Source organism: Colletotrichum lupini, chromosome 1 (assembly GCF_023278565.1).
Source record: "Colletotrichum lupini chromosome 1, complete sequence".
Lineage (NCBI taxonomy): Eukaryota > Fungi > Ascomycota > Sordariomycetes > Glomerellales > Glomerellaceae > Colletotrichum > Colletotrichum lupini.
In genome coordinates, this window is record NC_064672.1 from 7,629,312 (window position 1) to 7,655,646 (window position 26,335).

General features: G+C 53.6%; 10 protein-coding genes across 10 annotated transcripts; 5 read left to right on the top strand and 5 right to left on the bottom strand.

The window, feature by feature from the left end:
- Positions 1–1,680: 1,680 nt before the first annotated feature.
- CLUP02_02184 (glycolipid anchored surface protein) lies at positions 1,681–3,446 on the top strand (the record flags this gene model as incomplete). The annotated part of the gene is made up of 2 exons (XM_049281218.1): positions 1,681–1,686; positions 2,007–3,446. The coding sequence occupies 2 exons, from the start codon at positions 1,681–1,683 to the stop codon at positions 3,444–3,446; spliced, it is 1,446 nt and encodes a 481-aa protein (XP_049137175.1).
- Positions 3,447–5,966: 2,520 nt separating this feature from the next.
- CLUP02_02185 (uncharacterized protein) lies at positions 5,967–7,960 on the bottom strand (the record flags this gene model as incomplete). Its single annotated transcript, XM_049281219.1, has 2 exons — positions 5,967–6,995; positions 7,520–7,960. The coding sequence occupies 2 exons, from the start codon at positions 7,958–7,960 to the stop codon at positions 5,967–5,969; spliced, it is 1,470 nt and encodes a 489-aa protein (XP_049137176.1).
- Positions 7,961–8,412: 452 nt separating this feature from the next.
- Positions 8,413–8,787, bottom strand: CLUP02_02186 (uncharacterized protein; the record flags this gene model as incomplete). Its single annotated transcript, XM_049281220.1, has 1 exon — positions 8,413–8,787. The coding sequence occupies one exon, from the start codon at positions 8,785–8,787 to the stop codon at positions 8,413–8,415; it is 375 nt and encodes a 124-aa protein (XP_049137177.1).
- A 319-nt stretch (positions 8,788–9,106) lies between these two features.
- Positions 9,107–10,898, top strand: CLUP02_02187 (uncharacterized protein; the record flags this gene model as incomplete). Its single annotated transcript, XM_049281221.1, has 7 exons — positions 9,107–9,191; positions 9,252–9,347; positions 9,591–9,614; positions 9,747–10,216; positions 10,352–10,447; positions 10,509–10,595; positions 10,674–10,898. The coding sequence occupies 7 exons, from the start codon at positions 9,107–9,109 to the stop codon at positions 10,896–10,898; spliced, it is 1,083 nt and encodes a 360-aa protein (XP_049137178.1).
- Positions 10,899–11,045: 147 nt separating this feature from the next.
- CLUP02_02188 (uncharacterized protein) lies at positions 11,046–12,109 on the bottom strand (the record flags this gene model as incomplete). The annotated part of the gene is made up of 4 exons (XM_049281222.1): positions 11,046–11,284; positions 11,347–11,514; positions 11,603–11,879; positions 11,936–12,109. The coding sequence occupies 4 exons, from the start codon at positions 12,107–12,109 to the stop codon at positions 11,046–11,048; spliced, it is 858 nt and encodes a 285-aa protein (XP_049137179.1).
- Positions 12,110–14,706: 2,597 nt separating this feature from the next.
- On the top strand, positions 14,707–16,758 carry CLUP02_02189 (ATP-citrate synthase subunit 1; the record flags this gene model as incomplete). Its single annotated transcript, XM_049281223.1, has 2 exons — positions 14,707–15,174; positions 15,226–16,758. The coding sequence occupies 2 exons, from the start codon at positions 14,707–14,709 to the stop codon at positions 16,756–16,758; spliced, it is 2,001 nt and encodes a 666-aa protein (XP_049137180.1).
- Positions 16,759–18,778: 2,020 nt separating this feature from the next.
- Positions 18,779–19,039, top strand: CLUP02_02190 (ribosomal protein L30; the record flags this gene model as incomplete). Its single annotated transcript, XM_049281224.1, has 1 exon — positions 18,779–19,039. The coding sequence occupies one exon, from the start codon at positions 18,779–18,781 to the stop codon at positions 19,037–19,039; it is 261 nt and encodes an 86-aa protein (XP_049137181.1).
- A 708-nt stretch (positions 19,040–19,747) lies between these two features.
- Positions 19,748–23,342, bottom strand: CLUP02_02191 (uncharacterized protein; the record flags this gene model as incomplete). The annotated part of the gene is made up of 6 exons (XM_049281225.1): positions 19,748–19,920; positions 19,970–20,085; positions 20,138–20,409; positions 20,553–20,940; positions 21,115–22,355; positions 22,941–23,342. The coding sequence occupies 6 exons, from the start codon at positions 23,340–23,342 to the stop codon at positions 19,748–19,750; spliced, it is 2,592 nt and encodes an 863-aa protein (XP_049137182.1).
- Positions 23,343–24,124: 782 nt separating this feature from the next.
- On the top strand, positions 24,125–24,745 carry CLUP02_02192 (Cnl2/NKP2 family protein; the record flags this gene model as incomplete). Its single annotated transcript, XM_049281226.1, has 2 exons — positions 24,125–24,421; positions 24,488–24,745. The coding sequence occupies 2 exons, from the start codon at positions 24,125–24,127 to the stop codon at positions 24,743–24,745; spliced, it is 555 nt and encodes a 184-aa protein (XP_049137183.1).
- Positions 24,746–24,759: 14 nt separating this feature from the next.
- Positions 24,760–25,787, bottom strand: CLUP02_02193 (uncharacterized protein; the record flags this gene model as incomplete). Its single annotated transcript, XM_049281227.1, has 3 exons — positions 24,760–24,774; positions 25,057–25,418; positions 25,484–25,787. The coding sequence occupies 3 exons, from the start codon at positions 25,785–25,787 to the stop codon at positions 24,760–24,762; spliced, it is 681 nt and encodes a 226-aa protein (XP_049137184.1).
- Positions 25,788–26,335: the final 548 nt, after the last annotated feature.

Below are 26,335 nucleotides of genomic sequence, written 5' to 3' on the forward strand. Positions count from 1 at the left end.
AGACGGTGCCTCTCGGGCGCATGTCGTCTGTTCGTAAGAGGAAGGCCCAAGAGATGGAGCCCTGCAGCATGGGAATGGACCCCAGCGGCCCTGCAGATAAACGAGCCCGAGGACCAACAAGGAGATTAGTTTAGGCTGGGAAAGTAATGAGAAGCCAAGCTTTAGCACATGCAGAGAGGAGAAAGTGGGCGACTAGTCAGCGCCTCTCGCTCTCGTCCACTGATTTGCTCGTTGAGTTGCTGCGAATTGCCCATGTCTGTTCAGTCTACGCCCGGATCAGCGCGTTGTCCGGGCCATCCCATGTTCTCTTCTTTCTTTCGCTTCTCTCGCGTTTGGGACTTTTGACTGTGGAGAGAGGGGCGGTCTCTGACGCTTCCCAGCCCTGTAGGTGTGTGAGAGAAGGGCCTTGCTTCAGGAACTGTGATGCCGAGAGGCTGTGTGTGTGTGACCTCGCGAGTAGAGAGTTTGTATGGCGGGTGTGGCTGGACGACAACAAACGGAAAGAAAGGCAATTAGTAAAGCAGACTCTACAACGTAGGCAAAGTCGCGAGCTAATGACGGCGATCTGGCGAAAAGTATGGTTGTAAAGATAGGACCGTTGGTCTGGAAAAGTCGACGACGGGGCGGGGGCTAAGGCCGCCTGCGAGACGGAAACCAATTCGACTTGTTTTTGACTCGCAACAGGGGGGGCGCAGAGGCAAAGGAGCCAATGGATGGGCTGGACAGGTGAACAGAGATGAGACGGTGATGTGAGAGCAAGCCTCAAGGTCCGAGAGACTTGGAGGGAAGTGCCGGGGGACTCGAGATGGGACGGAGAGACATCATTGTCCTTGTGGTTCTTTCCTTTTCTTTGCTTGTAGCGGTACCTGACGGAGTATACTTGGTTACCGTTCTTACCGTGAGGTGAAGCCTGAGGCAAAGTATCACGGTAAAGGTACGGAATAGAAAAGGTACATCGAGGGTGGGAGAAAAGAAGGTGCAAAGGTGAGGTGGGAGAGATTGTGTGACGCTAGGCCGAGATGAGACAAAAGCAGTGAGCATCGTATCCAGCAGGCGGGAGCCAAGGTGCCTTTTCCATTTTTGATTTACATGTCACGACTTCCCTCAGTTCCCTCGCCGTGCCAAGTTTCGCCGTTGCTCCTCCTTCTTATTACTATTACTTGCCTCCTCTTATTAGCCCAGAGCCTGTCTGTCGCACCTGGTCTTGTTTCTCTGTTCTCTCCACGAATCCGTCTGGAGACCTCTCACTGTTTGCAGTCTGCAACACTCGCTCGACAGAGTCGCGCCTGTATTGTTCGTCTGTGTAAAAGGAAGAAAAGCACCGTACACACAAACACACACAGCACCCTCCTCCAACCACTTCACACACACCTCGTTCCTCTTTTCGTTTCTCGTCACTCTCTCAAAACCACATCCACAAATCCACAGAAGAATTGTTTCCTTTTTGGACCCTTTTTAGTGTCTCAATTCTCTTTTTCTTGCCTTGCCTTGGCTCACCACAAATACCCACATTCATCTTCTCGACGCTCTCTTGGATTTCGTCCCGCCTTTTAGACTAAAGGCACGACCAAACGAAGAATAACGACTTCACCAAATACTTCTACGACTACACACGTCTAATACCCGACGCCTACCAGCCCAACACTACTACCTGGAAATAATCCTGCCAGTATTGCAGCCATGCTTGTAAGTCGTAGCCCTTTTTATTCTTCTATCCCTCCTCCACGCCGCTTCCATGGGATCGTTTGGTCCAATCGACCGTTTCGACCGTTGTAGCAATCCATCGCGCGGCGTCGATCAGGGCGCAAGAGACAAGCCAAGTTCCTCTCCTGTTGGTTCATGTGGAGAGACATCCCCATGAGCCATCATCGGAATCCTGTACATTGGCGACGCCACATTCTGTCGATCCCCCTCCCCCTCATGTCCCTTCTCTGTCCCTTCCCCAAGACATGCTGCAACACCAACATCACCGTGTAACTTTAATCTAATTTGGCGCCAATCTGCAGGTCCAAACTGCTCTTGTCGCATTGAGTGCGACTCTGGCTGCCGCTGTCAAGCCTCTCACCGTCAAGGGCAATGCCTTCGTCACTGAGGGCGGCGAAAAGTTCCAGATCGTTGGTGTCGACTACCAGATTGGCGGCAGCGCCGGCTACGACCCTTCTCACGGTCGCGACCCCCTCAGCGATGGTGACATTTGCCTGCGCGATGCTGCCCTTCTCCAGCGCCTGGGCGCCAACGCCATCCGCGTCTACAACCTGGACCCCAACTTGAACCATGATGCTTGCGCTTCCGTCTTTAACGCAGCTGGCATGTACATGATTCTCGACGTCAACTCTCCCCTCGTCGGCGAGAGTATCACGAGTTTCGAGCCCTGGACCAGCTACTACGCTGCCTACCTCAACCGCACCTTCGCCATCGTCGAGGCTTTCAAGAGCTACCCCAACACCCTCGCCTTCTTCTCCGGCAATGAGGTCATGAATAACGTTCAGACGGCCGAGTTCGTTCCCCAGTACCTCCGCGCCGTCACTCGCGACTTGAAGAACTACATCGCCAAGCACTCCGACCGCGCCATCCCCGTCGGTTATTCCGCTGCTGACGTGCGCGAGATTCTCGTCGACTCCTGGAACTACCTGCAGTGTGCTGAGAACGGAGACGCCAAGGACCCTAGCCGCATCGACCTCTTCGGCCTCAACTCCTACTCGTGGTGCGGTGATTCCAGCTTCAAGACCTCCACCTACGACCAGCTCGTCTCTAGTCTGAAGGACACCTCTGTGCCCGTCTTCTTCTCCGAGTTTGGCTGCAACCAGGTCACCCCTCGCCCCTTCACCGAGATTGGCTCCATCTATGGCTCCGACATGAACTCCGTCTTCTCCGGAGGTCTCGTCTACGAGTACAGCCAGGAGGACAACAACTATGGTCTCGTCAAGGTCAATGACGATAAGTCCGTCAAGCTGCTCATTGACTACCAGAACCTTGCCACGCAGTACAAGAAGGTCGACTTCAAGACCCTGCAGGCCACTAAGGCTCCTTCCTCCTCTCCGGACCCTCCCAAGTGCGCCTCGTCCCTGATCAAGGAGAAGGGATTTAACAACAACTTCACCCTGCCGGACGTTCCCCCTGGTGGCCAGGACCTCATCGACAACGGTATCAAGAACAAGCCCTCTGGCAAGATCATCTCCATCTCCGACTGGACCGTCAAGCACAAGGTCTACGATGTTGATGGAAAGACGGAGATCACTGGCCTCGCCGTCTCTCCCCTTGCCGACTCCGACTCCAACACTCCCGGCACTAACACTGGCGGTACCACTATTCCTGCTGCCACCGGCACCTCCACCCCTACCGGCACTTCCACCCCTTCGTCCAGCACCACCCCCAATGCCGGCATCGCAGTGCGCCCCGAGGTTGCCGCTCTTGCTGCACCTCTGCTTGCTCTTTTGTTCTTGTAAAAGCTCTGGAAGCGTACGCTGGATGTTGTATGTGGCTCATTAGGAAGGTTTGGAGGTAATGACTTGGTTTCTTTCTGGCATCATAGATTCCCCGCGGGTTGTTTATAAACCTCAATTGATATTTATTAAGACTTGAGCTGTGGCGTATTATATGTGATGAGTGCTTGAATATTGGGCAAGCTAAACCCTTCCGATTAGTGTAACTTGACACTGGCGATGGTTCGCGATCGTACGTATCACGATAGTTTGAGAGAGACATCTTGGGCATCTTGATGTATGATCTCACGTCTGAGACAGCCTATTCTGTATCGTCGTATATAAATAACGTACTCACGGGATATGATTGGCAGGGAGGCATCAAGATGCTGGTGGGCGCTGGGCTCATGTCTAGAAGCTGTGTGCACCGGAGATGGAGGGCATCAATCTATGTTAGCCTATGCCGACCTTTGAACGTCATGGGCAAAAGGAGGGAAGTCGAGGTTGAACCCCCTGAGATCCGTTCGCTCCGTCACGTTCTTTCAGCCCTGGACGTGTTCGTGAATGTAGGGCTTGAGCGAGATGGTCAGTGATTGTTATAGAAATAGCGAGAAGACAGGGAGTATTAAGGAAGGAACGTGAGACTTACTACTTTGAAATCATAAAAAGAACTTTGACCTTAAGCAGACGTATCCAAGATGGATAGTGTGTAAGATCAAGACCCGATTGATCTCGTTGTAAGGTGCCTGCCCGTGGCGTTGTTTAATCTTCCTAGGTGAGAGCAACGAAAGCTTTCAACAGACTGGAATAGTCCTGTTCTTTATATACTACCTTGGCCGTGGAGGAATGTCATCTCGGCCTTGTGAAACTGAATGGTGTCCTTCACAGACTTTGCGGCGGGCGAAAGTGGCAAAAGCTCCCTGTAAGCCAGAACGTATCTCATCTTTATAGATTAATCTGGCCCTTGAACAGAATCAAATAAGCAGCCTCCTCTCAGCCTAACTATACTGTGACTTATTGATAATAATGATCTCCCCGAGTAAGAGGAATAAAAGCGAACCATGTAATCACAAACCAGAACGTGTATTGCTTTTATATCCTACCGTAGCTCTGAGATTATAGAGCCCCTTGACCCTGTTCTCAAAATTATCGCTGCTAATCCTCTCTGTTTTGACAGTCTGAAGCTCAAGGGTAAAAAGGAGATCTGCTCCATGACAAGGGCCTTTTGCCACCTTCCTCGCCCCGTTCCGGCCTCTTTATCAAGGACCCTACACGCTGTCACTAACCACGCTTCACTGGAAGGTGTGTAGAAGCGAGTGATACAAGGTGAAACGATGGAGTGCGGTATCGGGTTATGTAAAGAGTAAATACATTTACGTTTAAAGCAAAGTGGATGGGCTGAGACTTTACGTCAGAAGAAGTAACGGCAAAGAACTAGATTGCTTTATAGCGATGAGATTCTACAGATATAGATACTTACAAACACTGGCCTCTTAAGCCATGAACCTGATCCAGAACAGGCAGGCCTTATCTTAGCCAGGCCGTGGCTCTCCAAGGTAACAAGATCAGCAATCATCTTATCCAGATCCCATCATCGTTCGACAACGGACTGGTCTCGGGCCTAGACAACAAATTTGAAAATATTGATTCTTCTTTTCGCGTTCAAATGTTTCCTCCAGGTCATCCTCGGCCGTGAACATGCTGAAAGTTCGCCAATTCATGGTCGTCTTAGTCGAACTAACCATACCCGTTATAGAGCCGGGAATTCTCGATATTGTGCAAAAGCTAAATACCCTTATTGCCTTTTCTTAACAAGAGTCATAACAGGAAACGCAAGGGACGAAGCGCGCGTGGCATCTAGAGTACGTCAAGGGACTATATATATACACGTCTATGAAGAGGACTGAATAAGCTGGGGGCTTGGAAGGAACCACAACCACCAGCCATTCTACAAACGCAATAAAAAGAGCTTGGGATGCCGTTTCCATCTGCAAAACACCGTACATGCTACGCCACTTTGTTCAGAGAGCCCAAGGACGGGATACCTGCCTTTCTATCCCTATAGAAATGAGACAAAAGATAGGCTCTCTCTCCCTTCGGGTATGATCAGTCGGCCAGCTTGACACAGGAATATCAATAGTCTTTGACATTATCTTAAATTGATGACTCAACACACACACGCACACACACTAGACGAACATTGCTTTAATCACTTTGAGTCACAACAACATTGAAACGAGAAACAAGCATTGAACCTCTAGTCAAGATCACATTACAGAGCGTCTAATTATTTGCTCATCTGATCGTCGACCATGCCCTCCATACATACGATACAAGGACCCGGCCCTCGACCTTCCTGTCAAGAGCATTTGTTGCACCAGCCGTCATAAACACCGTAAACTTTGCAAGCGTACAAGAAAGTGGGCAAGATGCCATTCCAAGTACCAGGCAAAAACTTTCCTTTCGTCTAAACCCGTGATACCAGAACTATGGCTCTCCAAGTCCACCCCCCCAAACACACATATTTCATTTCATTTATACCGTTTAACCTCTGAACTCCTCAGCGCCGCTGGCCTCCCATCTGCCGGGGACAAGGGCCAGGGGCACAATACCGGAGACGTGCATCTCGGGGCCGAAGATCTTGGCGTTCAGGCCAAGTTCTTGGGTGGCAGCCTTCATGTTCTTGAGACCCTCCTGGTAGTTGGGGCCGGCACGACGGACCCAGATCTGGACCTTGTGCTCGTTGAGCTGCTTGGCGTAGTCGCGGAGGGCGCGGATGACACCCTTGAATGTGCTGGCGACGTTGGTGAAGTTGGCGATACCACCACCAATGAAGAGGACCTTGCCCTCGTCGGTCAGGGGAGCGCGGAGCATGAGGTCGAGGACGGTGCGGGCGTAGTGGTAGGTCTGAGACTCGGTGGGAGCACCAGAGTACTCACCGTAGTTGGCGAGCTCGTCGGCGAAACCGGAAGAGGCAATGGCATCGGCGTAGACGACGGAAGCACCACCACCAGCGACCAGAGTCCAGATACGTCCGTTGGGGTTGAGGACGGTAAGCTTGAGGGAGGCACCGGTCTTGGCGTCAAGGTCGGCAATGTAGGCCTCCTCCTTGGTCAGCTCACGACCGAAGGGAGCGGGGAACTCCATCGGCGGGCCGGCATCGATGTTGACCTTCTCGCCGTTGGCGGCGGCGACGTTGGTCAGGCCGAGAGCGGCAGGGGAGCGGGCAATAGCCCACTTGACACCGCACTCGAAGTCGGCGGTCTGGTCGAGCTTGGCAGCAAGATCGAGGAAGTGCACAGAGGCGGAGGTGGCATCCTCGTTGGGGATGACAACGAGGGGGTTGATCTCGAGGTAGGTGAACTGGCACTCGACGTAGACGGCGTACAACCGGGTGATGAAGTCAACCAGCACGTTGTGAACACCCTTGGGGACCTTCTTCAACAGAGACGCGGCGATCTCGTCGTTGGAAGGGTATTGTGAGAGGTCGACGGGGATCAAGAGCTTCTCAGCCTTGGCGTCAACATCACCGACATCAACACCACCCTCGTGGGTGAAGAGGATCCAGTCGCCCTATCGGAAATCCATGATTAGCATCGATGATTTTATGTGAGGGTTTCGACAGATGAGGCATAAGGGCCGTCGTATGCATATGGCAACTTCTGCGAGAGGCATGGGTGGACGGGGTGGACGGGCCACAGGCCTCGTCTCGTGGCATCCGTTCGTCCGGTTCGGGAGAAAAATTACCGGAAAGGGCAGTCCAGCGGCCGGAATCCACTTATTTGACCCATGGATAGGAAATGGCATAAAGCATGCAAATTCCCTTTCCACGGTTGCCAAACAAAGTTTTCTTCCAGTTATTCTCACTTTCAACCGTCGATGAGTTTCACTTTTGCAGTGTGATGATGCGTTGGTGTTTTCACACCCGCGCGACTCATTGATGGATGGACTGCCCACTCCGGCCCCGCCAACGAATTGGAGAAGACGGCCCGCCACGCCATGCCTCGCCACGAATGATCTGCTGCGGCTGCTGCTGCTGCTGCTGCCACAAAGCAACCGCCAGCTCAAAAGGGGAGGAAATCTGCGACAAAACTTACATCTCTGACGGACATGATGTTGATGTAGTACTCGGTGTCTTGAGGGTGGGGAACGAAGGGCTCGACGAGGAATTGGCGCAGGACACCAGTGACGGTCTCGACCTTCTGCTCCTTACCAGCACGCTCGGCGATCCAGGCGCGAGCCTCGGGCCAGGTCTTGTTGAGGGCCAGGAGACCGCTCTTGCCACGGCGCTTGATCAATTGATCGGGCTTGGCGACGAACTTGACACCAGGCTGGAGAACCCAGGGGTAGGTGACCTCGGCCTGGTTGAGGACATCCTCGACGTTGGCATCCTCGGGGAAGTGCAGAGAGCACAACCTGGGGGGAGGGTTGTGCTTGGTGGGGACGGGAAGAGGAGAGGCCTTGATGACGGGAGCGCGGGTGAGGTGGTAGTTGAGGATAGCCTTGCCGTCGGCCTCGAGGATGGACTTGGCGGACATTCTGGCGGTTGTGAGGTGAGAAAGAGGTGAGTTTTCTTGAGAGTTCTTTTCCCTGCTTTATTTTGCCTGAATTGGGAGCGGACTGGTCAGCAATTGCCTTTGGAAAACGAAGTATATCTGTGTGGCTCGGAGGCGGAGTTTGGAGTTCCGCTGCCCGTCAGCCAGCAGCAGACTTTCTTTCAGCTGGCTGAGCTTCTGGTAAGGAGCTTCGTGGGCGGCAAATGTCACCACAGCAAGCAAGCGGAAGGCTCCAGATGTTCGCGCCGAGCTCTGGAAGAGGGGCTATCACGATCCAACTGGAGACTCGGCTGGGATGGAGGAAAGACGAGGCGACAAGATTGAGCTTTGGAAGAGTGTTTGGCTGCAGTGAGAACATACCGAAAGAGAGAGAGCAAGTGCTACCAGGCGACGAAGTCGAAGTCTGGGGACGAAGTTGTGGTGAAGACCTGAAATCAAGTGAATGTCAGGAATCGGAGGTCGAATCGAAGTCGAGTCGAGTCAAGCAGAGCGGTGTGTGAGGGAAGAAAGAAGCGGCGAGGTTGAAGGAGAAGTATGGATTGGGGAGTGGGAGGAATGGAGTGGAAGGAGAGAAGCTGTGCTGGTGCGTGGAGAGAGAGGGAGAAGATCGTCAGCCTTTCAAAATTTTGGATTCTGTCGAAGCTCCCAGGGATTATTTGTTGCTGGGACTTCGGGGAGAGGAAGAGCAGGAAGAGCGGACGAAGGAGGAGGGGGTGGGTGTGCGTGTGTGTGTGTGTGTGTGTGACGGTGGTGTGGTGGGTGGGAGGGGGAGGGGTGAGAAAGTGACGGGAGAGGGACGGGAGGTACATCTTGGGGCAACGAAGCGCGCCCAGGTACCGACCGGGATCGTTTTGGTGGCTTTGAAAATCGGTGGATTTTCACCTTTGCACCTTGAGGGAGCTAAGGGACCACGCCAAAAAGTTTTGGGGTGGTGCGTGTTGTGGTTGTGCGATGCAGTGAGGTGCATTGGAACCAGACACCTGTGAGAATCTCTCGCAAGCTCCGGGAGAGGGAAAAAAAAGAACTGGGGGGAGGGGGAAAGTATTTTTGGGGACCGGGTGTATTTTTGAGAGGGGGGTGGGAATTTTGGGGAGCTCCAGCCCAGCTGTCCATGCACGCTACCCCTCGATGGCGGTGGCAGAACACACGACACCCTACAGGGGCACACTCGACATATCCGCAAAAAGCAAGAACGACTGCGAGGGAAAAACGGGTGGGAAAGTGCAAGTGCAAAGGTACTGAACCGGGAGGGAAGGGGCAACGGACAGCACAGGCAAGTACCTGTATCTGTACCTGCCCTATCTGCCCTATACCTTTCCCTCTCCTTCTTCTTGTTGGACTCACCTCGAAATTGGCGACAATCTTGCAGGTTGGACTGCAACAAGGTATGCAATAAAGGGATGGAGGGGTTGAGAAGGAAAATGCTGGCAGGGCAGGGGAATTCGACCAAGATGGAACCTAACGAAGAAAAAAAAAGTCTGGGGAGGGGGAATTTGGGAAAGGTGGATGAAAAAAAAGAGACAGGCAGTGGTTGTTGAGAGGTTTAAGTGGATCTCGTCTCGTACCTTTTGGAAAGTCACTCTGAGGTGCTCACTCACTGACAATATTGCAGGCTCTGAAGACCAAGGAAGACCGAGTGAGAATCTCTAGGAGAGGACGGGAAATGGGCAAAGAGAAACCTAACGAAATGGACGGCAACAATTATCGAGTTTGCCTCCCAGGCGGCGCAAGGGCGGCATTTTTACATACAGCTACACGCACCACACAGTCGTGGCAGTACTCCGTCCACAGCATGGCGTCCACAGCATGGAAGTGTTGGACCACCACCTCTCCCGCCCTTTCCCGGATGATGGATCGATGCAACCCCAGCGCCAGAATGTCCGCCGAAAATCGCAGGGACCGCCATTTTTACATACACCTAGGTGCTGCATTGTTGTGCTCATCAACATCACCTTCACAGATTCCAACATGGTCCATCGACATAGTGCAGGTGCACCACAGCCGAGCGGGAAAGGGCGGAAGACAGACTGCTGGCTGCTGGCTGCTGGATGGAGCTTGGGGAACGTTGCCGTTGCGGTGCGAAGCGGTACGGCGCATCATCCTCGTCGCTTCGTCGCTTACACCGGCTGTGGTCTTCCAATGCTTCCAGACGATTCTCCATTCTCGTGGGTTGGGGTTGCCTATCCGTACCTTACCTTACCTTGGGAAATTGGGGGTGGTCTGTTTCTGTTTCTGTCTGTCCCCCGTATCCGATCGAGATCAGGATCAGGCCCCTTGCCCAAAACGAACCGAGAGAAGGAAAGAAAGAAAAACAAAAAAAAGCCGTTGTTTATCCACCGGCAGCCAGCGGGAGACTGAGAGTCGCGTTTCCAGTACTACCGATTCGGGCGCACTCGAGCGCCGCGGGATGACTATGTGATTTCGGACGTTTCTCATCTCGTGCGTGGGACAACGGACGGTAGCCCGGATGTCAGGTCAGATCCCCCCAAATTCGGTCTCAGTCAAAGTACGGAGACACAAATTGGTCCAGGAACCGGGCATTGGCGCCGTAATTAGCCATGGCGCTGGGATTGGCACCTGGGACGACGACCAAGCACAGTCATCAAATCAACCTCGAGTGAGACGTTGGACTGCCTGGTCAGACGGCACATCGACCCCTACTCGTTCTTCGCTCCTGTTGCCCACCTGCACCTAGCAATGCTTAGGCTCGCTCAGCATGACCTACCTGGCCCTGTCATTTTCGAAAACCAGATCCCCAAGCTACGACAAGGAGCCATTAGCCATGGCCGTTCGTGTTCCCGTACGAGTGTGCGTGGGAAGAAGCCAGAACAGCGGCTATTACTCGCGCATCCGTACGCAGTACACACACTCGGGTATCTCCAAAATGAAGGCGCGCAATGCCCGGTGGTCGGCGGAGTGACGATGGGGAGGACCGAAAACCGGCGGAGGTGGATGCGGCATGCCGGGTTTCGGGGAATGCGAGCATGGGTGCTGAAATGCCCGTTTGGGTCTTTTCCCTCTGTCCTTCTCTGCTTGTCCTAGGCGCGCGAGTCTTTTGAGTGCTTTTTTATCTTTTTTTCATCTCCGTCGCCGTCGCCGGTCTGTTTCGGCCGTGGTTTCTTCGCGGCGCTTCGCATTTACGACTATCGCCGCCTTGTTCCGTCTGGCATCTGCAATGTCCTTGATTTTTTGCATCTGAATTTTCTCTCAAGCGGGTATCTTGCTGCTGCTTCTCTTCCCTCTTTGGTCGGATAGAGTAAGGTAGTGCATCATCCCAAGTGGCCTTGTACCCGTACATACCTGGATCTGGATGGATGCACAACATCGTCTCTTCCCCATTTCTCATTCTCACGCACACAAAATCCCACACAGGCTTCGAAATAATACCTCGATTTCCTTGGCTGACAGCAACCACTCTCCGTTCGCATGCAGCGATGGGAAGGAATACGGGCAAGGAGGCGAGGCTGTTTTAGTGACCGCCTCGCCCCCACTCAGACAGGCGAGCCTTCCAGTGCCTCTACCTGACGGTGTAAGCCCTGATGTTGGTTGTGTGGTTGTATACCTAGTAGCAACGGTGTCTGGATAGGCGTGTGCGTGTAAACCAGTCGTGTCCAGATTGATTACAATCCCAGAAGCCATCCCGGCGGCCAAGTTGGCGAATGTTGATCCTCCCTGACAATCCAGTCCGAGGCCATTGGGCGAGACTCAAGGTGCGGTCAAACCAAAGTGCAGGCTGCTGCATTCCCGAATGCCCTGATGCGTCAAGGTACGATAAGAGAGAGCGAGAGAGAGCTATGGGCGCCTCCCGACAAGAGAGGTATTGTTGGCGGTCAAGCGCCAGTGCCAGCCGAGCCGACTTGGTCTCAACTTGGACTGGTCGGGGCGGGGGGAGCTCCCGGAACTTGGAACATCCAGTTGAGAGCAGATAGAGACACAACCGCCATTCGATATTGACACTGACATTGCGGTGACCGGCGGGCGGACACCGCCCGTCTCACTGGACGAGTTCCCTTTGAGGTCAAGTGTCCGTCTGTCGGATGATGGGATCTGGATCTTATCGTTGTGCGCTTGCTCTGTCTGTTCCATCTGTTTCTGCCTGATGTTTCTGAGAGGTGCGAGTTGCACCGACATACTGCGTAGGAAGAAGAGAAGGGAAGGCGCCGAAAAAGACTGTGAGAGTCAGGGCTTGTGCAGGTACGCAGACCAGCCCGTCCGCGGATGGAGCTGGTACCGGTACCTGGTCTATCCGCAGTTGCAGCGTCCGTCTGGGCTCAAGCTCAGGTCCAGCCCAGGGCAGTAAGTGCCAGGCAGTTGTGGGACAGGGCAGCTTCCTTTGGGGCACAGAGAGAGAGAGAGAGCATGAGCATGAGCATTTAGGTGAGGTGAGCTCCAATTTTGGCAAGGTGCTTGGCCACTAGCAGTCTAGCGCCCCCCAGGTACGGCCTTGCTTCCCTGTGCAAGTCTTTTCTTCACCCTGTCCATGGGGTGCAAGTATCTTAGCTCAGATTTCCTACCGGGACCTTTTTTCTGGGACCTTGCGGTACGTAGTCCGTAAGGTAAGGTAGGTACCCAGTGAGGTGAGGTTGTGTGGGGTCCGCCAGAAACAAGCGGGGGCCAAGGGTCCTTGCCCGTTTGCCTGGTTGGTGCGTGAGCTATGTGCCTTTGGGCGGTCCCATCGCATCTCCCTTTTTTCGCCTTTTCCCTTCCCTGCCCGCTGGCCCATTCAACACTTCAACAATCCACGGGCCAATCATTTAGCGGTATTGGTCGGGAACTTCCCCAACTCTTTCGGCCGTCGCATGACGGAAGTCTCCATTTTCTCAATTCCCATTCCCCATCACCCCTCCATTCCACGCACCACCACGCACTACGCACCCCTCAAACCCAAGAGAAAAAAAAGTCTCAGGCTTCTCTCGCAGAGTCCCAATGGCCCGACTTTGGCAGAGTTGTGTGTCACTGCGCCGTCAAGCCGTCCCAAGAAAATCTACCGGGCCCTGTGCGAAGTACCTGACCCGACGCAGTGCCAGCCATACTGATCGCCCGTACCTTGCCTAGGTACTTGCTGATGTCGAGGACCCCTCCGCAAGGTACCTTAGCTCACCCGTACCCTTTCACTACAATGGAAGTCCACAACCACAGAGTCAACCCATCCGTTGCTTCTGGTTCACCACTTTCTGCCCGCCCGTTCTGTTCCTGCCGCTGCAAAGCATTGTTTGGTATTGTTGGTGACCAGCCATAATTGGGATTGGGATTGGCCCTTTTTTCTTTCTAATCTAGAGCCAAGGTACCTAATCTGGTCTTGTCTCGATAAGGACGTGTACAGACAGATACGGATAGCTTACCTTACCCTACCTTTAGTTGGGTAATGGAAGGTACTCTACGTGGTCGTGTAAGCTTGGGCAAGTGCCAAGTATCGGAGGTACCTCTTTCCAAAAGTTGACTTTGACTCGAACGCGGACCTGTCCCTTCCTCTCTTGTTGCTCGTTGCGTTGCTCCCTCGGATACTTGGGACGCAAGCCCGCCAAAACAATCCCTGCTCACCATCACCTCACACAAACGCAAGACGCACCCGCGCACCGCCATGTATGTACTTTGTCCGCACCACGCACCACGCACCACGCACTACATACGCACAGCACACCGTTCGTTCGTTCCTCCCACTCCCTTGCCGATTTCCGCTGGAGAGAATCCGACGTACACTAGCAAAAAGCAGAGAAAGGACAGAGAGAACCATGGTCCATGGAAAACAATACTTGCAAAAATACTAATTCCACCTCACCAAAAACTCACACCCTGCTGGTGGCCCGTCTCCGTGCTCCTCAACTACTTACGATACCCGACCTCCGTCCTCCTTCTTCTCCTCCGACCCTCGCTCACTCTCACTCGACTCTCTCTCTCTCTCGCTTTTCCTCTCCTTCCCTCCTTCTTCTCACCCTCTTGCTGCTCTTGAGAAGTTTCCTTTTTCCTCTCTCTCTCTCTCTTACCCCCACGCCAATCCCTTTTCTCACCAAAGGATCTCTCCTCCGTCAGCTCGACAAAAAAAGAAGCTGGACTTTGCCGTTGTGCGCCGCTGCTTGATCCCATCAATACCTACGCCCATACCAGGGTAGACAGACAACAGCATCACCGCCTAGGTCAGTTACCGCTCCCCGAATCCTACCCACCCCGGTCATGTCAATCCTGCCCCTCCGACGCCTCTTTCCCACCTCCGAACGCTTCACACACACCTCATGTCACTTCCACACCCGCTCGCCGCCGCACATCGCATCAGACACGACCAGGACCAAAAAAAAAAAGTCTCTCCCACCAAGGAGCTGGGGCTACGCCAGCTACAAAGATCCACTTAATGTCTGGTGGTGTCCCCAGCTGCCGATGAGCATGTAGCCTCGCAGATCCAACGATTTCAGCTTCCCTGAGCGAACTGTCGTCTCTCCGAGTCCCTCCTGAAATCTCACCTTCTCCCCACCATAATTCCGACTCGTTTGTTTTCCACCAAACTTCCTCTTACTACTCATCCTCCTCCTCCTCCACCTTCAACCTTTCCAATCCTTACTTTGGACATCTTTCTCCTTCATCTCTCTCGCGGGCAGACATCCATAGACTTGTTTCTGGCGCCCATTGTCTGTTTCGAACAAGCTTGCTGACCTTGTTACCCCTCGCCAGAATCTTTCTTCTTCTTCCCTTGTTGAGACTCTCATCCTCCCCGACGAAGCTCGACTTTCTTCACAATGCCTTCGGCCACCACCCCCGCTAACGGTGCCAATGGCGCCAAGGCAGCCAGCGGCCTGTCTGCCAACGACAACATCACACGCTTCTCGGCTCCCAGCCGTCCTTTGAGCCCTCTCCCCGAACACGCTCTGTTCAACGACAAGACCAGATGCTTCGTCTACGGTCTGCAGCCCCGCGCCGTCCAGGGTATGCTCGACTTCGACTTCATCTGCAAGCGCAAGACCCCCTCCGTCGCCGGTATCATCTACACTTTCGGTGGTCAGTTCGTCTCCAAGATGTACTGGGGAACCAGCGAGACTCTCCTGCCCGTCTACCAGGAGGTCCCCAAGGCCATTGTTAAGCACCCCGACGTTGACGTTGTCGTCAACTTCGCCTCCTCCCGAAGTGTCTACACCTCCACCATGGAGTTGATGGAGTTCCCCCAGATCAAGACCATTGCCATCATTGCTGAGGGTGTCCCCGAGCGCGTAAGTCGGTCTCTTCCCTCTGGATTCATACCCCGCTAACAAAAATGCAAGCGCGCTCGTGAGATCGCCCACAAGGCTCAGCAGAAGGGCATCACCATCATTGGCCCCGCCACTGTTGGTGGTATCAAGCCTGGCTGCTTCAAGATCGGTAACACTGGTGGCATGATGGACAACATTGTCGCCTCCAAGCTGTACCGCAAGGGTTCCGTTGGTTACGTCTCCAAGTCTGGTGGTATGTCCAACGAGCTCAACAACATTATCGCCAACAATACCGACGGTGTTTACGAGGGTGTGGCCATCGGTGGTGACAGATACCCCGGAACCACCTTCATCGACCACTTGCTCAGATACCAGGCCGACCCCGACTGCAAGATCCTCGTCCTGCTCGGTGAGGTTGGTGGTGTTGAGGAGTACAAGGTCATCAAGGCCGTTGAGGATGGTGTCATTACCAAGCCCATCGTTGCCTGGGCCATTGGTACCTGCGCCAGCATGTTCAAGACTGAGGTTCAGTTCGGTCACGCCGGTGCCTTCGCCAACTCCACCCTGGAGACGGCCAAGACCAAGAACGAGAAGATGAAGGAGGCTGGTTTCTACGTCCCCGAGACCTTCGAGGAGATGCCCCAGGTCCTCAAGGCTCTCTACGACTCCCTCGTCAAGAACGGCACCATCAAGCCCCAGCCTGAGCCCGTCGTTCCCAAGATCCCCATCGACTACTCCTGGGCCCAGGAGCTCGGTCTCATCCGTAAGCCCGCTGCCTTCATCTCCACCATTTCCGATGACCGTGGACAGGAGCTCCTGTACGCAGGCATGCCCATTTCCGACGTTTTCAAGGAAGAGATTGGCATCGGTGGTGTCATGTCCCTTCTGTGGTTCCGCCGCCGCCTTCCCCCATACGCCTCCAAGTTCCTCGAGATGGTTCTCATGCTTACTGCCGACCACGGCCCTGCTGTGTCCGGTGCCATGAACACCATCATCACCACCCGTGCCGGCAAGGACCTTATCTCCTCCCTTGTCGCTGGTCTCCTGACCATCGGTTCCCGCTTCGGTGGTGCCCTTGACGGTGCCGCCGAGGAGTTCACCAAGGCCTTCGACAAGGGCCTGAGCCCCCGTGAGTTCGTCGACAACATGCGCAAGGCGAACAAGCTCATCCCCGGTATCGGTCACCGTGTCAAGTCCCGCAACAACCCCGATCTCCGTGTCGAGCTTGTCAAGGAGTACGTCAAGGCCAAGTTCCCCACCCACAAGCTTCTCGACTACGCCCTGGCTGTCGAGACCGTCACCACCTCCAAGAAGGACAACCTCATTCTCAACGTCGATGGCTGCATTGCTGTCTGCTTCGTTGACCTGATGCGCAACTGCGGTGCCTTCTCCTCCGAAGAGGCCGAGGACTACCTCAAGATGGGTGTCCTCAACGGTCTGTTCGTTCTCGGCCGTTCCATCGGTCTTATTGCCCACTACCTCGACCAGAAGAGACTCCGCACTGGTCTGTACCGTCACCCGTGGGACGACATTACCTACATCCTTCCTCAGCTCGGCGGCGGCGGCGCACCAGGCGCCGAGGGCAGAGTGGAGGTGCAGATGTAAGGGTTTAACGGTTAGCGGCGGAAGGTTACGGTTTGCCACGGGATGTGGCTATAGAAATGGAGTCTATGATTTTAACGTCATGCGAGGGATGATGGTGTGCTAAATGGCGTCTTGTACGACAAGCTATATACGTGTAGTGCTGCGCAGTCCCCCGGGATATACTAATGGTTTTGCCCGATTACCTTTTGAAGCATTGCTATCGACGTGCCATGTACAGTGACTACTTACCTGCCTTGTCAACCGCGACGTCGGCTACTTCCGAGACATTAGGGTCGCGCTTGTGCCCCGCTGGCGGCAGCGTCAATCTCTTCAGGGATTGGATGGCGGTTCGACACCAGTTCGGATGGAGCCCTGGGATAAGCTTAAATTGAGCCTGTCGAACTGGTCGGGTCGTCCGGACCGCACTGGTGACCCGGCCCGGAATGGTGTCGGCTTTTGGGCTGCTCGTGCATGTCTCAAGACTCAAGGAAAGCGGCAGCTTTTGTCGGCAATCATTGTTCCAAATTGCTGATATGGCGTTCGTCCATCGGTATTCTGATTTGAACAAACGATTTGCCGAGTAGACGGCGGGAGCTAGAAAGTGCTTGAATACCTGGTTATGTGTCATCGCAGTCGGTAGGCTCTTTAGATCGAGAGCGCTTAAATATGCGCTCGGGAGTTGTGTATTTGGCTAGTCCATTGCGAGAGAGAGAGAGAGAGAGAGAGAGAGAGAAAGGGGGAGGGTTCCTTTGCAAATTCCAGGAGTTGAAGGGATCTGGTGGCCTTTCTATCACGTTGTTGTGGGGGGTTGTATTTCATGGCCGTAGCGAGTGGGCAATGTCTCGCTGTACTGTCTGTCCCCTTGATAATGGGCTTAGTTACTCGTGAGGTAGGTACAATGTTTCCCAGAAAGACTCTGAGAGTAAGGTAGTTAGCGTGCGTTGTTAGATAAGAAAGGTTGTTTTATTTATTAGAAAGGGTTGTTTGTGAACTACATTAACCGTCCCCCGAGTGTGCAAATCTCATCAAGGATAATTCTTCTTCAAAAAAGAAAATTGGGGGGGGGGGGGGGCGGGTTTCCGGTATTTGATTTTATACTCGAGAACGCCGTCCCATGCCGAGGAGTCATTGATCATGATGGTTACACTCGCTAGCGCGGTCTAGTTATTGCAATTCTTCCAACATTAGCACGCCGAACTTGCTTCTGCATTCAATCACGAGCTCGAAGATAACTACTTGGATAGGTAGGCACCTGGTCTCGCTAGACACAACGAAGCCCATGAGGAGTCTGAACCTGATATCGAGAATATTGTTGCAAAAGAACTTTCCCTCAGGTTTCGCCCCGTGGACGCATAGCTTGAACGCAAGGTGTACGGCTTGTACATGGTTCTACGATTATCCGTCTTCGGCCACCCGCAGTGAACTAATACCGCCAGGCCCGATGCCCGGCTGGGCCGTCTTGATGCCATCCACGTATCCGTATTCCGCACCCATCAGTCTTACGAATTGGCCAATAATGGCAAGTGCAAGGGTAAAGGTGTGCTGTATGCCAACAGGTTCCTTCACTGCGATTTTAACTCCTCCTAAGGGGTATAGACAAGACAAAATAAGTGGAGACAACTGGTCCTAAGTAGACCACGCTCTGGCAACTTCCGCTCGTGACTGACGCACGGACCATCGAAATTCCCAACGCCAGCTTAATGATTTTTGGATCCCTCGATCGCATCGCTGGGAAAGCTATCGAGCATCGGGTCGCTTCCCTGAAATCCCACGACATTGCGACGGAAAGACTGCTTTAGCAGAGGCTCAATTGTACGATACGTCCCCGGCTCCTGCAGGTTGTTCTAGAACTGCATGAACAGGCGCTAACATCAATACCTCGACAGAAACAAGTGATCACCCATCCCTAATCGAACGAGCAAGGAGCACACGACAACCCACGTCGCAAGCACTCTTCCCTCGACGACGAAGCCAAACCCATACCTACCGCGTCTTGTCCTAATCTCAAACAAGACACCGCCGCCGCGATCACCCGCCCAACATGGCCTTCTTCCGCATCACCCTCCACCGCTCCGCCATCGGCCTCCCCAAGAGCACCCGCGGCGTCCTCGAGGCCCTCGGCCTCCGCCGCCGCTCCCAGACCGTCTTCCACCCCGTCAGCCCCCAGTTCGCCGGTATGATTATCAAGGTCAAGGAGCTCGTCAAGGTCCAGGAGGTCGACCGCGCCATGAGCCAGCACGAGATGCGCGACCTGCGCAGGCCAGACCCGGGTTTCTACGTCGAGAAGGCCGTTGCGCGGTAAAGGGACTATAGGAAGGGGTGAAGTAAGAGACGGGTTGAGGTTCAGAAGGATTTTCCAAACATAGAGGACGGGAGGCGGAGAGAGGATGGGTGTTCGGGGTTGTCAGAGGAGATAGGTTCCTCGAGCATGATTGGGCTGGAAAGCAACAGCTCGGGCGCGGCAGAGGCCAAAATCGTGTATCATCACTACGGAGAAAAGTGTACAAAATCATGGCGGACTGTACAACAAACATACGTAGACGAGGATGTCTGCATCAAGTTACTTGGAATCAAACAAAAGTTCACACAAGACCACTGGTGATTCGGGCTCGTCTCCTTGATTGGCACATGATTCACTTGTCGCGTTGACAACTACCTGCATGATTACTGAAGATTGCAAAGAAAGAGACGAGTCAGATGGACCAGCGACCATATTCGTATACTTGCCTCACGAGACACAAGGGTCAATAAATGATGCTTTTGCGAATGGAAAACAATGATTACTTTCTGTCTCAACTCTCATACCGGTTGAGTATGCCTGATACTAGCAGGCGATACAAAGATGCTGGATGTCCATTTTCCACGCCTCCAACTAAACCCCTCACCAAGCCTGCATGACCAGGTGCTGGGATTCCAATGATGCAAAGAAAAAGTCAAGATGAAACGTCAAACTGTCTGCCGTTTAGTCGGCTGACCATTTGACTCAGGATGCAAGATGTGGTCTGGCCGCCTAGAAGCTCCGAGCCTTGTCGATATACTCCTGAGAAGGGGTCTCATATTCGCTGACAAAGTAGTTCTTTGCGTTCTTGCCGAGCCAGACGGTGAGCTTGGAGAGTTCCTCACGCAGACGCGCCACAGATTGCTGGTCCATGTTTGTCTGAGCGACGAGCTCGGGAAGAGACACTGTCTTGAATCAGTACTAAGCCAAACTAGGCGTCTCGAATGTACTTACCCATCAGGCGGCACAAGTGTTCAGGTCCATACGTATCGCAGACAGACTTGTGCTTGTCTTCCTCGCCAGCCTTCTCCCACACCTTGCGGATCTCATGGTACTGGGGTCGCTCAAAGCTATGGAGAGATTAGTAGAGTTCGAGATACCAAGTCCAAGCAGAAAACTTACCGGTACAGTAAGATACGGCTCAAAGACTTCTCAAAGTACTCGCGAAGTCCTGCAACGACTTCTTCAAGAATGTCCATGTTTGCAGATCCATCTTCCCTGTTCGGGCGCTCGTAGTTGAGGTAGTCGCTCAAAATGTCGTCAACGGGGTGAGGGTGAGGAAGCGGGACCAGCTGATTGTTCTTGGTGATGTTCTCCCAGTCGTCAACAAGCATCGCCTTGATGTGATCAGGGATGGGAAGCTTAATGGACGGGCGTGCATGAAATCCATCCTCCTGGTATGTGATATTAGTATTTGTGTCGACTAGTAGGCATGGCGCAACAGAAAAAGAGGAAAAGAAAAAGAAAAAGCTTCCAGGCCGCTGGGCTGTCGAATTGATAATGGTTTCTCTCGATGGTAGTCCTCCTCAATCCGCACATGCGGAAGCTTCCCACTGGGGCAAGCATTGCGTTTGTGTAAACTCACAGTCGGAAGTTCTTCCTCGCTCGTTTCCGAAGAGCGAGCAGATGACGACTTCGCCCGGACAGGCTGTTCTCGCTTGAGAGTCGTGACGCTCGTATCGTAGCGATTGTCATAGTTGGGCTTGCCATCTTTTGTGACATAGGGTCTAGCGCGGGGAGCAGGCGAGAGGGTCAGATTATCAGCCCTCAGCAAGCGCGGTTCCTTCCAGGCCACCACTTGATCATGCTGAGGTCGCCGACGCAATGGTTCGGCTGGCCGAGATTTGCGAGACGCAAAAGCCATAATGAACGAGACGAGTGTGTAAAGAGCCAGTGTAGCGTTTGACGAGTGGAATGCAGTGGTTCTATGAGAAGCTGGTGTTTGGGGATGGTTCGAGAAAGAAAGGGCGGGAATTCGGTAGAAGATCAGAAACTCTTCATTGTGCTGCGGGAAGGAGCAGTCTGGGATCGCTCCTGCCAGACAGGCGGAACCAGCAGGATGTTTCTGATGCTGGTGTGTTGGGCCACCCACGGCCTACTGCAGCCTACGTCGAACATTATGGCGGAACTCGAGGAGTACCTCCACACTGTTCTCACGCTTTCTCTTGTTTGTGCCGCAGGGCCTCTGCAAAAGCTCTTCGACGACATCCTTGGCATCTTCCGACTCGCCATCTTGAAAGCGTCGTAGATCATGCTGGTTCGCGATGTTGGCATTCGCGGGACGCTCCCCAAGGAATTCTATACTGGAGTCGCTGGTTATGCTGGTCCTATCGTCGTCGTCGTCGCTGCCAACGGTCTCATGGCTAGAAATACTGATCAGGTCGATGATGTCGGCAGGTTCCACATCGCCATCGGAATCTGAGGCTCGCCCGACTGTCTGATCTTCGTCTCCCTCATCTTCGTTGTCGGCTTGGTAGAACTCGTCTTCAGTTTCCTCGTACACGGGTGAAGCCCAGCGAACCTTCTTGCGTGGGCGAACAGATGCCTCGTCGTAGCCATCGAAGTCATCTTCACTATACATGTACTTCCGACGTCTGTTGGGTAAGAAAGTGTCATCTTCTTCGCCAGATTCGAGTCGCTGTCGGAACAGGTTGTTCCGATACTGCCTCTCGCTCAGAGTGTCGTCGTAGTCCCTCAAACCTTCATCTTCCTCAAAGTCGAATCGGTTCATGCCCATCTCCTCTTCATTGACTTCGTCGTCTTCCTCCTCATATTTCAGTCGGTTTTGATTCATTCCCGCCTCCTCTTCGTCATACTCGTCATACTCCTCCCTGAAGTAGTATCGGGGCAGATCAGAGTCAACATCCCCGTCCTCGCCCTCGTCCGAATACATTCGACGCCTTTTGTGATGCTGCTCAAACGCCGCGTCTTCCTCATCGTAGCCTGGCTCCGGTTGACGTCTTTTGCGTTGCTGATAGTGCTGATTTGGGCGACGATTGATCACGTCGGCGTCGCCATACAGATAGTCGTCTGAGGCTGGAGCTGGTGTCTCGTAATTGCCATAGTCGAAGTCACTGGCGCAATCGGTCTTGATCTCGATGTATTCGGCTTGAGATGCTTCAACATCTTGTCGATATTCGTGTTCGTTGGCATCCTCTGCCCGACCAACAGGGTTGTTGTGACGGTAATGGGCAAGTTGACGGGCGTAGTCTAATCGAGACATGAATCCGCGTTGGGGTGGAGAGGCGTAGTTGGGCTGAGCGCCAGAGTACTGCGCAGCCTGCTGCGACAGAACCCAGTCGTACACCCGAGCAAAGCTATCCCAAGCCGGGGAGCTCATCTTGTAGCTTGAGTAGGGTAGTGATGATTGTTGATGAAGTTTGTGATGATGTATCCTGAAACTTTCAAGGCAAGACACGAGACGTTGTGATGGGTATGAATGCGATGAATGGGAGAAAGGAGAGTTTTCTGGGAGAGGATAGGAAATCGAACCGGCGATTTGGAAAGAGAAGAGTGGGATGTGGGAGGAATGTGTGGAATCGGTGGAAGGTGTGGTGTTGAAGAAAGGTTTGACCAGCGAAGATTTGTCGGGGCAGGAAGGTGAAAATTCCTTTTCGGCAGGTGCCTCGATGGAGGCTGATTCACACGACGCTCCTTCCTTCGATTAAATGAATACCAGCCGCCCGGCAGTGAAGAGGTCGGGAAGTATTCGGTGACCAGCTTTGCTGATGGCCCCACATTGATGAGGGCATTCACCCCCCTATCGTTTCCTTCCTCCTTCCCGTCTTTCGGACTTTGTTTCAAGCTCACTTCACAATGAGCTTCTACTTGGAGACCAATATAATGGCACATCGAGAGAAACCAAAAATTGAAACAAACGCAGATCAGAAAGCAAAACACAAAGAAACTCGGTTTTGGCACTCACCTGCTCGAGGTCAAAATCTCTCGCCCGGCGAGGGCCACGGCCAGTGGCAGCGACACCTGCAGTTCGCTCCTCACTACCGCGAGCTGAGTCGGTCCCATTGACACGAAGGTTGCCCTTCTTGGGGGGTTTGGCACTGCTCTTCTGGCGTAGGTCCTTCATCTGGGCGTGCAGCTGGCTGGCAAGCTCCTTATTCTCCTCTGTGAACTTGCGGATGCGATCGATAGAAACCCAGTCGTCCCAAGTGTTCTTCCAGCCCTTGTAGTGAATGCGATACTGGAAGCCTTCGCCACTCTCGGCAGGCTGGATGTCGAGAATCTTGGCCTCATATAGCATCTCACCATGGAAACAGAGAACCTTCTCATCCTTGGAGAAGGGCTGGGGCGGTTGGCGTGCGGGCGCCATGGTTGGGTAAGGCGGCTGTAGATTGGCGTATCTACTCAGTAGGCTCCAGCAAAGAATATCGACAGCAGGGTTCTGGCGATAACCTGGATGTCGTTGAAGGGTTGATGCGCCAAAGGGGCAATGAGGTTAAATTCTCGGACAGTGCGCTGGAGATCGAGACACAGTCACTTTCAGAACCAGTTGGCGCAAGTTCGAGGCTACTGGCACAGTACGAATCGTGAGCAGTCGTGACACCTCACTCAATCCGGATGACAGTGTTGATCGAGTCGCTAACACGGTATTCAGCTGGAGGACTGATTAGTTTCTAGGTAAGATTGACAGCAAGTATGAAAGGATATGAGACTAAATCTTACTGCAATTCGTATGTTTGCTAAACAGCAACTTGCCCAGTGTTGCTTTCGTCGTGGGTAGAGCTCTTCGTGAGGTGCAACCGTGATGGATGAGGTGAAGATGGCAAGGTGTGTCGATTCTTCCTACGGAGTGAAACGCGCTGCGGCTCATTAACGCGTCCCGCAAGAACTACCGCGTCTTCCATGCCTGCTCCAAGCCAAGCGCCACCCATCCCGTCTGCCATGTCTACTTACGTTACTGTCTACCCAACTACCTTACCTCACAGACTGACATACTTGACTTTCCATCTAAGCTTACTCTCCCCTGCTTTTTGTTAGAGACTACGGATACTTTCTGTCAGAGATCTTATCGTCGAGGGCTGTTGCGACTATAACGGCCACTCGCTGGACTCATTGTCTTCCAAGCAGCTCATCTCACAAGCGCAACCCATCATGGCGCCCACCGAAGCCGCCATCCTGCACAACTACCTGACTGTCCCGGCGCAGCTGCCCTCAGCCATCACGCTCGAAGAATTCACCGAGCTTTTCCCTAAACCGCATCGCGTAAACCCACAAATCCGCTCCTTGTACCGTGATCTGCAACACCAAAGGAGGGCGCTCGTTGATACGGTCACGGAAAACATTGAGAACGAGGAGAAGAACGGGAGGATCATCAAGCGCGAGATTGCGCGTGCCCAGAAACGTGCGAAAACCGAGGATGCCGATCAGGAGCTTGAGATTGAGAGAGCGGTACGTTCTTGTGATTGTGCTGCATATTATCATTGTAGACCAGAGTCTCTAATACGAAGGTTAAAGCTGTTTGGCGCGGCTGGGGCGCAAGATCCCAAACACACAATTAACTCCATCGTCCCAGAGATGGATACGGCGATAGCGGATCTCGAAGCAGAGATTCAGGAGCTAGAGGCTCAGGAAGCAAAACTCATGGAGTCGGTCAAACAGACAGTTGGCAGCATGAGCGATCTCCGCTACGGACGCCTCGCCAACCCCAAGCTCGGAGAGGACGTCATTCAAGGTCTCAAGAGTGTCCAAGATGCATGCGACGGGAAAAGTTGATCAACTAAAGATTACTAATTTGGCCCTATCTAATCCAAATGACCAAGGATCTCAGTTGCATCATTGCAACGGCCCGCGGATTTGTCTGGATATTCAAAACCATGCCAATGTGCCCTCCAGCCTCTCTTCAACTGCCTATCCTAAGCCATTCGTCCATTTTACCGCGCAACACCACCAGCAGGAGCGGCAGCAGCAGGAGGAGCACCACCAGCAGCGGCAGCGGCGCGGTTATCAAAGGTGTTGCCCATGCGGCGGTTCATCAGGGTACGGCTGCCAAAGGAGACGAGGATCATGAAGAGCCAGTTGGGGACCAGGTTAAAGGCCCAGAAGACGTAGCCAACGGGGACAGACAGGTTGTTCTTGGCGATCCAGCTGTTGAAGGGGTGGAAAATGTTATCCGTCAGTATCCACTCCTCCTTGGACTGCGCCTTCCATAGGTCGACAATGTCGTCCGAGGTGGTGGTGGTGATGTTCAGGCGCTTCCTGTAGACATCGACGTCGGCTCCAGGGGGCAACAGACCGATGGACCAGATGGAGGCGGTGCCGGCAGACCACGCGTTGCAGAGGACGGGCTGGTCATCGCAGTTAAGGAGACCCAGGTGAGGGGATTCGGGAAGCTTGGCGAACTTGATGGTAGACTCGTTAAAGGCAGTCTCGATCTTATCGCAGTGGCCTGTAGGTAGAAATTAGCCTATCTTCGTACATGGAGCAATGTGACGCGCGGTTTGCGGAGCGTACCGAAGCAGGTCTTGTTACGACCAGTGATCAGAACCCACCACTCCTCAGGGGTAGTGGCATCAGCCTTGACGGGCTCGTAGAGAACATCCTTCCAGTTCTCGACGGTCAAGACGGAGATCTTCTTGTCGACGGCGGTCGCATCAGGCACGGCGGCCTCGGGGGCGGCCGCCTTCTCAGCGCTGGGCGCGGAGGCGCCAAAGGAGCTCAGGAAGTTCTGGAACTGCGCCTTGTACTGCTCAAAGGGCGACTCGGCCGCTGTCGCGAGCAGCGGGAGCGCAAGAAGGGTGGTGGCAGACACGCGCATGTTGATGATGGCTGTGTATGTGTGTGTGATGGCAAAGTCGCTTCGCGTAGAGAGAAAGGAGGTGGTAGCTTGGATGTCGTGATCAAGCGGCCAAGAGATGATGAGTGAGGGGAAGCGTAATTACAACAAGGGACCAAGGAGGGACAATAAGTACGGGTTGGCGAGGGTAAAGTATACAGGCAACCTGATTCCGGCGCGAAGTTTGGACACACGAAAAAAAAGGACACAGAGTCTGGATGCGAGGGAAAAAAGTGGAAGAGGAGCCCAAGTACGGATACCGACACGGGTGCGAAATCAGGCAGTTTGGAGAGGGACCCTTTTGGGACTCGGGGAGAGCGTGTGGCTTCTCCTGAACCTTGTCCCGTTGGTGATCCGGCTGGAACAAAGGAGCTTTGGTCGCCTGGGGGATCCAGAAGAGCACTGAAACCCGCCCGCTGCTAGAAGCTCAGGAGCACGCACCATAGAAACGAGAGAGAGGTCCTTCTCCACACAGTCTAACCGAAATGGGACTGGCGCTTGCTGCTGGTCAGCGTCATTTCGGGTCGCCC